The 9725-nt window shown below is 62.9% G+C and overlaps 1 protein-coding gene across 1 annotated transcript in view; it reads left to right on the top strand.

The window, feature by feature from the left end:
* The first annotated feature begins 9319 nt into the window (after positions 1–9319).
* The window catches only part of LOC140727122 (cholecystokinin receptor-like), a 34542-nt gene continuing 34136 nt past the window's right edge, over positions 9320–9725 (top strand). Inside the window, 1 exon segment of the mRNA XM_073044415.1 lies at positions 9320–9630. Coding sequence (XP_072900516.1) covers positions 9519–9630 — 112 coding nt within the window. The 5' untranslated portion in view covers positions 9320–9518.

Here is a 9725-nt window from a genome sequence, read left to right as displayed (position 1 = left end):
GTGTCTGGGGAGGGTCTGAGACTGGAGGAGGGTCTGAGAGAGTGTTTGAGTCCGGGAAACTGCCAAGGGGAGGGTCTGAGCCTGGGAAACTGTCTCGTAGAGGATCTGAGTCTGGGGACATGTCTGAAAGAGAGTCTGAGACTAGGGGTGTGTCTGGGGGAGGGTCTGAGACTGGAGGAGGGTCTGGGGGAGTGTCAGAGAGAGACTGAGATGGGGAGGGTCTGAGACAGGGTGTGTCTGAGGGGAGGGTCTGAGAGAGAGAGAGAGAGAGAGAGAGAGAGAGAGAGAGAGAGAGAGAGAGAGACTGAGACTGGGGGAGGGTGGAGACGGGGTGTGTCTGAGGGGAGGGTCTGGGGTTTGAGACTGGGGAAGATCTGGGGAGTGTCAGAGAGAGAGAGAGAGAGAGAGAGAGAGACTAAGACTGGGGGAGGGTCTGAGATGAGGAGGGTCCGAGGACTGGGGGTGTGTCTAGGGGAGGGTCTGAGACTGGGGAGTGTCTGGGAAGGGTCTGAGACTGGAGGAGGGTCTGGGGGAGTGTCTGAGGGTGAGTCTGAGACTGGGAGGGTCGGGGAGTGTCTGAGACTGGGTGCGTGTCTGGGGAGGGTCTGAGACTGAGGGTGTGTCTGGGGAGGGTCTGAGACTGGAGGAGGGTCTGGGGGAGTGTCTGAGGGAGAGTCTGAGACTGGGAGGGTCGGGGAGTGTCTGAGACTGGGGGTGTGTCTAGGGGAGGGTCTGGATCTGGGGAGTGTCTAAGACTGTGGGAGGGTCGGGGAGTGTCTGAGACTGGGTGCGTGTCTGGGGAGGGTCTGAGACTGGGGGTGTGTCTGGGGAGGGTCTGAGACTGGAGGAGGGTCTGGGGGAGTGTCTGAGGGAGAGTCTGAGACTGGGAGGGTCGGGGAGTGTCTGAGACTGGGTGCGTGTCTGGGGAGGGTCTGAGACTGAGGGTGTGTCTGGGGAGGGTCTGAGACTGGAGGAGGGTCTGGGGGAGTGTCTGAGGGAGAGTCTGAGACTGGGAGGGTCGGGGAGTGTCTGAGACTGGGGGTGTGTCTAGGGGAGGGTCTGGATCTGGGGAGTGTCTAAGTGTGGGAGGGTCGGGGAGTGTCTGAGACTGGGGGCGTGTCTGGGGAGGGTCTGGATCTGGGGAGTGTCTAAGTGTGGGAGGGTCGGGGAGTGTCTGAGACTGGGGGCGTGTCTGGGGAGGGTCTGAGACTGGGGGTGTGTCTGGGGGAGGGTCTGAGACTGGAGGAGGGTCTGGGAGAGAGTCTGAGACTGGGAGGGTCGGGGAGTGTCTGAGACTGGGTGCGTGTCTGGGGAGGGTCTGAGACTGAGGGTGTGTCTGGGGAGGGTCTGAGACTGGAGGAGGGTCTGGGGGAGTGTCTGAGGGAGAGTCTGAGACTGGGAGGGTCGGGGAGTGTCTGAGACTGGGGGTGTGTCTAGGGGAGGGTCTGGATCTGGGGAGTGTCTAAGACTGTGGGAGGGTCGGGGAGTGTCTGAGACTGGGGGCGTGTCTGGGGAGGGTCTGAGACTGGGGGTGTGTCTGGGGGAGGGTCTGAGACTGGCGGAGGGTCTGGGAGAGGGTCTGAGACTGGAGGAGGGTCTGGGGGAGTGTCAGAGAGAGAGAGAGAGACTAAGACTGGGGTAGGGTCTGAGATGAGGAGGGTCCGAGACTGGGGGAAGGGTCTGGGGAGGGTCCGAGACTGGGGAAGGGTCTAGGGGAGGGTCTGAGACTGGGGAAGGGTCTGGGGAGGGTCTGAGATTAGGGGTGTGTCTGGGGAGGGTCTGAGACTGGAGGAGGGTCTGGGGAAGTGTCTGAGACTGGGGGTGTGTCTGGGGGAGGGTCTGAGACTGGAGGAGGGTCTGGGAGAGAGTCTGAGACTGGGAGGGTCGGGGAGTGTCTGAGACTGGGTGCGTGTCTGGGGAGGGTCTGAGACTGAGGGTGTGTCTGGGGAGGGTCTGAGACTGGAGGAGGGTCTGGGGGAGTGTCTGAGGGAGAGTCTGAGACTGGGAGGGTCGGGGAGTGTCTGAGACTGGGGGTGTGTCTAGGGGAGGGTCTGGATCTGGGGAGTGTCTAAGACTGTGGGGAGGGTCGGGGAGTGTCTGAGACTGGGGGCGTGTCTGGGGAGGGTCTGAGACTGGGGGTGTGTCTGGGGGAGGGTCTGAGACTGGCGGAGGGTCTGGGAGAGGGTCTGAGACTGGAGGAGGGTCTGGGGGAGTGTCAGAGAGAGAGAGAGAGACTAAGACTGGGGTAGGGTCTGAGATGAGGAGGGTCCGAGACTGGGGAAGGGTCTGGGGAGGGTCCGAGACTGGGGAAGGGTCTAGGGGAGGGTCTGAGACTGGGGAAGGGTCTGGGGAGGGTCTGAGATTAGGGGTGTGTCTGGGGAGGGTCTGAGACTGGAGGAGGGTCTGGGGAAGTGTCTGAGACTGGGGGTGTGTCTGGGGAGGGTCTGGGACTGGGGGTGTGTTTGGGGAGGGTCTGGGGAAGTGTCAGAGTGAGACTGGGGAAGCGTCCGAGACTGGGGGATGTCCAGGGGAGGGTCTGAGACTAGGGGTGTGGCTGGGGGAGGGTCTGAGACTGGAGGAGGGTCTGAGATTAGGGGTGTGTCTGGGGCAGGGTCTGAGACTGGAGGAGGGTCTGGGGGAGTGTCAGAGAGAGAGAGAGACTAAGACTGGGGGAGGGTCTGAGATGAGGAGGGTCTGGGGGAGTGTCAGAGAGAGAGAGACTAAGACTGGGGGAGGGTCTGAGATGAGGAGGGTCCGAGACTGGGGGTGTGTCTAGGGGAGGGTCTGAGACTGGGGAGAGTCTGGGAGTGTCTGAGACTGGGGGGTGTTTGGGGAGGGTCTGAGACTGAGGGTGTGTCTGGGGAGGGTCTGAGACTGGAGGAGGGTCTGGGGGAGTGTCTGAGGGAGAGTCTGAGACTGTGGGAGGGTCAGGGAGTGTCTGAGACTGGAGGAGGGTCTGGGGGAGTGTCAGAGAGAGAGAGACTAAGACTGGGGGAGGGTCTGAGATGAGGAGGGTCAGAGACTGGGGGTGTGTCTAGGGGAGGGTCTGAGACTGGGGAGTGTCTGAGACTGTGGGAGGGTCGGGGAGTGTCTGAGACTGGGTGCGTGTCTGGGGAGGGTCTGAGACTGGGGGGTGTTTGGGGAGGGTCTGAGACTGAGGGTGTGTCTGGGGAGGGTCTGAGACTGGAGGAGGGTCTGGGGGAGGTTCTGAGACTGGAGGAGGGTCTGGGGGAGTGTCAGAGAGAGTGAGAGAGAGAGAGAGACTAAGACTGGGGGAGGGTCTGAGATGAGGAGGGTCCGAGACTGGGGAAGGGTCTGGGGAGGGTCCGAGACTGGGGAAGGGTCTGGGGAGGGTCTGAGACTGGGGAAGGGTCTGGGGAGCGTCTGAGACTAGGGGTGTGTCTGGGGAGGGTCTGAGACTGGAAGAGGGTCTGGGGAAGTGTCAGAGTGAGACTGGGGGAGCGTCCGAGACTGGGGGGTGTCCAGGGGAGGGTCTGAGACTAGGGGTGTGTCTGGGGGAGGGTCTGAGACTGGAGGAGGGTCTGGGGGAGTGTCAGAGAGAGAGAGAGACTAAGACTGGGGGAGGGTCTGAGATGAGGATGGTCCGAGACTGGGGGTGTGTCTAGGGGAGGGTCTGAGACTGGGGAAGGGTCTGGGGGAGTGTCTGAGACTGGGGGCATCTGGGGGAGGGTCTGAGACTGGGGGTGTGTTCAGGGGAGGGTCTGAGACTAGGGGTGTGTCTGGGGGAGGGCCTGAGACTGGAGGAGGGGTCTGGGGGAGTGTCAGAGAGAGACTGAGACTGGGGGAGGGTCGGGGAGGGACTGAGACTAGGGGTGTGTCTGGGGAGGGCCTGAGACTGGAGGAGGGTCTGGGGGAGGGTCTGAGACTAGGGGTGTGTCTGGGGGAGGGTCTGAGACTGGAGGAGGGTCTGGGGGAGGGTCTGAGACTAGGGGTGTGTCTGGGGGAGGGTCTGAGACTGGAGGAGGGTCTGGGGGAGTGTCAGAGAGAGACTGAGACTGGGGGAGGGTCGGGGAGGGACTGAGACTAGGGGTGTGTCTGGGGAGGGCCTGAGACTGGAGGAGGGTCTGGGGGAGTGTCTGAGACTAGGGGTGTGTCTGGGGGAGGGTCTGAGACTGGAGGAGGGTCTGGGGGAGGGTCTGAGATGGGGTGTGTCTGGGGGAGGGTCTGAGACTGGAGGAGGGTCTGGGGGGAGGGTCTGAGACTAGGGGTGTGTTCAGGGGAGGGTCTGAGACTAGGGGTGTGTCTGGGGGAGGGTCTGAGACTGGAGGATGGTCTGGGGGAGTGTCAGAGAGAGACTGAGACTGGGGGAGGGTCGGGGAGGGTGTGAGACTAGGGGTGTGTCTGGGGAGGGCCTGAGACTGGAGGTCTGGGGGAGGGTCTGAGACTAGGGGTGTGTCTGGGGGAGGGTCTGAGACTGGAGGAGGGTCTGGGGGAGGGTCTGAGACGGGGTGTGTCTGTGGGAGGGTCTAAGACTGGAGGAGGGTCTGGGGGAGTGTCAGAGAGAGACTGAGACTGGGGGAGGGTCGGGGAGTGTCTGAGACTGGGGGCGTGTCTGGGGAGGGTCTGAGACTGGGGGTGTGTCTGGGGGAGGGTCTGAGACTGGAGGAGGGTCTGGGAGAGGGTCTGAGACTGGAGGAGGGTCTGGGGGAGTGTCAGAGAGAGAGAGAGAGACTAAGACTGGGGTAGGGTCTGAGATGAGGAGGGTCCGAGACTGGGGAAGGGTCTGGGGAGGGTCCGAGACTGGGGAAGGGTCTAGGGGAGGGTCTGAGACTGGGGGTGTGTCTGGGGAGGGTCTGGGACTGGGGGTGTGTTTGGGGAGGGTCTGGGGAAGTGTCAGAGTGAGACTGGGGAAGCGTCCGAGACTGGGGGGTGTCCAGGGGAGGGTCTGAGACTAGGGGTGTGGCTGGGGGAGGGTCTGAGACTGGAGGAGGGTCTGAGATTAGGGGTGTGTCTGGGGCAGGGTCTGAGACTGGAGGAGGGTCTGGGGGAGTGTCAGAGAGAGAGAGAGACTAAGACTGGGGGAGGGTCTGAGATGAGGAGGGTCTGAGACTGGAGGAGGGTCTGGGAGAGGGTCTGAGACTGGAGGAGGGTCTGGGGGAGGGTCTGAGACTAGGGGTGTGTCTGGGGAGGGTCTGAGACTGGAGGAGTGTCTGGGGGAGGGTCTGAGACGGGGTGTGTCTGTGGGAGGGTCTGAGACTGGAGGAGGGTCTGGGGGGAGTGTCAGAGAGAGACTGAGACTGGGGGAGGGTCGGGGAGTGTCTGAGACTGGGGGCGTGTCTGGGGAGGGTCTGAGACTGGGGGTGTGTCTGGGGGAGGGTCTGAGACTGGAGGAGGGTCTGGGAGAGGGTCTGAGACTGGAGGAGGGTCTGGGGGAGTGTCAGAGAGAGAGAGAGAGACTAAGACTGGGGTAGGGTCTGAGATGAGGAGGGTCCGAGACTGGGGAAGGGTCTGGGGAGGGTCCGAGACTGGGGAAGGGTCTAGGGGAGGGTCTGAGACTGGGGAAGGGTCTGGGGAGGGTCTGAGATTAGGAGTGTGTCTGGGGAGGGTCTGAGACTGGAGGAGGGTCTGGGGAAGTGTCTGAGACTGGGGGTGTGTCTGGGGAGGGTCTGGGACTGGGGGTGTGTTTGGGGAGGGTCTGGGGAAGTGTCAGAGTGAGACTGGGGAAGCGTCCGAGACTGGGGGGTGTCCAGGGGAGGGTCTGAGACTAGGGGTGTGGCTGGGGGAGGGTCTGAGACTGGAGGAGGGTCTGAGATTAGGGGTGTGTCTGGGGCAGGGTCTGAGACTGGAGGAGGGTCTGGGGGAGTGTCAGAGAGAGAGAGAGACTAAGACTGGGGGAGGGTCTGAGATGAGGAGGGTCCGAGACTGGGGGTGTGTCTAGGGGAGGGTCTGAGACTGGGGAGAGTCTGGGAGTGTCTGAGACTGGGGGGTGTTTGGGGAGGGTCTGAGACTGAGGGTGTGTCTGGGGAGGGTCTGAGACTGGAGGAGGGTCTGGGGGAGTGTCTGAGGGAGAGTCTGAGACTGTGGGAGGGTCAGGGAGTGTCTGAGACTGGAGGAGGGTCTGGGGGAGTGTCAGAGAGAGAGAGACTAAGACTGGGGGAGGGTCTGAGATGAGGAGGGTCCGAGACTGGGGGTGTGTCTAGGGGAGGGTCTGAGACTGGGGAGTGTCTGAGACTGTGGGAGGGTCGGGGAGTGTCTGAGACTGGGTGCGTGTCTGGGGAGGGTCTGAGACTGGGGGGTGTTTGGGGAGGGTCTGAGACTGAGGGTGTGTCTGGGGAGGGTCTGAGACTGGAGGAGGGTCTGGGGGAGGTTCTGAGACTGGAGGAGGGTCTGGGGGAGTGTCAGAGAGAGTGAGAGAGAGAGAGAGACTAAGACTGGGGGAGGGTCTGAGATGAGGAGGGTCCGAGACTGGGGAAGGGTCTGGGGAGGGTCCGAGACTGGGGAAGGGTCTGGGGAGGGTCTGAGACTGGGGAAGGGTCTGGGGAGCGTCTGAGACTAGGGGTGTGTCTGGGGAGGGTCTGAGACTGGAAGAGGGTCTGGGGAAGTGTCAGAGTGAGACTGGGGGAGCGTCCGAGACTGGGGGGTGTCCAGGGGAGGGTCTGAGACTAGGGGTGTGTCTGGGGGAGGGTCTGAGACTGGAGGAGGGTCTGGGGGAGTGTCAGAGAGAGAGAGAGAGACTAAGACTGGGGGAGGGTCTGAGATGAGGATGGTCCGAGACTGGGGGTGTGTCTAGGGGAGGGTCTGAGACTGGGGAAGGGTCTGGGGGAGTGTCTGAGACTGGGGGCATCTGGGGGAGGGTCTGAGACTGGGGGTGTGTTCAGGGGAGGGTCTGAGACTAGGGGTGTGTCTGGGGGAGGGCCTGAGACTGGAGGAGGGTCTGGGGGAGTGTCAGAGAGAGACTGAGACTGGGGGAGGGTCGGGGAGGGACTGAGACTAGGGGTGTGTCTGGGGAGGGCCTGAGACTGGAGGAGGGTCTGGGGGAGGGTCTGAGACTAGGGGTGTGTCTGGGGAGGGTCTGAGACTGGAGGAGGGTCTGGGGGAGGGTCTGAGACTAGGGGTGTGTCTGGGGGAGGGTCTGAGACTGGAGGAGGGTCTGGGGGAGGGTCTGAGACTAGGGGTGTGTCTGGGGGAGGGTCTGAGACTGGAGGAGGGTCTGGGGGAGGGTCTGAGATGGGGTGTGTTTGGGGGAGGGTCTGAGACTGGAGGAGGGTCTGGGGGAGGGTCTGAGACTGGAGGAGGGTCTGGGGGAGTGTCAGAGAGAGACTGAGACTGGGGGAGGGTCGGGGAGGGACTGAGACTAGGGGTGTGTCTGGGGAGGGCCTGAGACTGGAGGAGGGTCTGGGGGAGGGTCTGAGACTAGGGGTGTGTCTGGGGGAGGGTCTGAGACTGGAGGAGGGTCTGGGGGAGGGTCTGAGATGGGGTGTGTCTGGGGAGGGTCTGAGACTGGAGGAGGGTCTGGGGGAGGGTCTGAGACTGGAGGAGGGTCTGGGGGAGGGTCTGAGACTGGAGGAGGGTCTGGGGGAGTGTCAGAGAGAGACTGAGACTGGGGGAGGGTCGGGGAGGGTGTGAGACTAGGGGTGTGTCTGGGGAGGGCCTGAGACTGGAGGTCTGGGGGAGGGTCTGAGACTAGGGGTGTGTCTGGGGGAGGGTCTGAGACTGGAGGAGGGTCTGGGGGAGGGTCTGAGACGGGGTGTGTCTGTGGGAGGGTCTAAGACTGGAGGAGGGTCTGGGGGAGTGTCAGAGAGAGACTGAGACTGGGGGAGGGTCGGGGAGTGTCTGAGACTGGGGGCGTGTCTGGGGAGGGTCTGAGACTGGGGGTGTGTCTGGGGGAGGGTCTGAGACTGGAGGAGGGTCTGGGAGAGGGTCTGAGACTGGAGGAGGGTCTGGGGGAGGGTCTGAGACTAGGGGTGTGTCTGGGGAGGGTCTGAGACTGGAGGAGTGTCTGGGGGAGGGTCTGAGACGGGGTGTGTCTGTGGGAGGGTCTGAGACTGGAGGAGGGTCTGGGGGAGTGTCAGAGAGAGACTGAGACTGGGGGAGGGTCGGGGAGTGTCAGAGAGAGACTGAGACTGGGGGAGGGTCGGGGAGGGTCTGAGACTAGGGGTGTGTCTGGGGAGGGCCTGAGACTGGAGGAGGGTCTGGGGGAGGGTCTGAGACTAGGGGTGTGTCTGGGGGAGGGTCTGAGACTGGAGGAGGTTCTGGGGGAGGGTCTGAGACTAGGGGTGTGTCTGGGGGAGGGTCTGAGACTGGAGGAGGGTCTGGGGGAGGGTCTGAGACTAGGGGTGTGTCTGGGGGAGGGTCTGAGACTGGAGGAGGGTCTGGGGGAGGGTCTGAGACTAGGGGTGTGTCTGTGGGAGGGTCTGAGACTGGAGGAGGGTCTGGGGGAGTGTCAGAGAGAGACTGAGACTGGGGGAGGGTCGGGGAGGGTCTGAGACTAGGGGTGTGTCTGGGGAGGGCCTGAGACTGGAGGAGGGTCTGAGACTAGGGGTGTGTCTGGGGGAGGGTCTGAGACTGGAGGAGGGTCTTGGGGAGGGTCTGAGACTAGGGGTGTGTCTGGGGGAGGGTCTGACTGGAGGAGTGTCTGGGGGAGGGTCTGAGACTAGGGGTGTGTCTGGGGGAGGGTCTGAGACTGGAGGAGGGTCTGGGGGAGGGTCTGAGATGGGGTGTGTCTGTGGGAGGGTCTGAGACTGGAGGAGGGTCTGGGGGAGTGTCAGAGAGAGAGAGAGAGACTAAGACTGGGGGAGGGTCTGAGATGAGGATGGTCTGAGACTGGGGGAGGGTCGGGGAGGGTCTGAGACTGGGGGTGTGTCTAGGGGAGGGTCTGGATCTGGGGAGTGTCAGACTGGGAGTGTGTCTGGGGAGGGTCTGAGACTGGGAGTGTGTCTGGGGGAGGGTCTGAGAGAGAGACAGACTGGGGGAGGGTCTGAGTCTGAGACTGGGGCGTGTCTGAGACTGTGGGAGGGTCGGGGAGTGTCTGAGACTGGGGGCGTGTCTGGGGGAGTGTCAGAGAGAGAGAGAGAGACTAAGACTGGGGGAGGGTCTGAGATGAGGATGGTCTGAGACTGGGGGAGGGTCGGGGAGGGTCTGAGACTGGGGGTGTGTCTAGGGGAGGGTCTGGATCTGGGGAGTGTCAGACTGGGAGTGTGTCTGGGGAGGGTCTGAGACTGGGAGTGTGTCTGGGGGAGGGTCTGAGAGAGAGACAGACTGGGGGAGGGTCTGAGTCTGAGACTGGGGCGTGTCTGAGACTGTGGGAGGGTCGGGGAGTGTCTGAGACTGGGGGCGTGTCTGGGGGAGTGTCGAAGGAGAGTCTGAGTCTGGGGGAGGGTCTCTCTCTCTCGCTCTCTCTGTTGGTATTCTCTGTTATTGCAGTTGAGGTGTTGCCAGTACGGAGCGACCGGGAGACAGGACCGGAATATCGAACAGGGAACAGGGAGACGGGACCAAGATATTGGACCTGGAACCGGGAACCGAGAGAAGGTCCGACGACCGGGTCCGGTTCGGCCATGGAAGAGAACGCGAGCCGATTCCTGCGGAGTCTGTGTGTGAATCAGTCGGAGCTGACGGATGAATCGTGCACGGAATCGCGGAGAGGAGAGAGTCGCCCGGGGAGAAGAGGTGAGCGTGGGAGGGAAGTGGAGGGACAGAGCGAGAAGGGAGGGAAGTGGAGGGACAGAGCGAGAAGGGAGGGAAGTGGAGGGACAGAGTGAGAA

This window comes from Hemitrygon akajei, chromosome 4 (genome assembly GCF_048418815.1).
Source record: "Hemitrygon akajei chromosome 4, sHemAka1.3, whole genome shotgun sequence".
In the NCBI taxonomy this organism is placed as follows: Eukaryota; Metazoa; Chordata; class Chondrichthyes; order Myliobatiformes; family Dasyatidae; genus Hemitrygon; species Hemitrygon akajei.
Note: the sequence above shows the minus strand (reverse complement) of the source record. Positions and strands in the feature narration are given on the sequence as shown.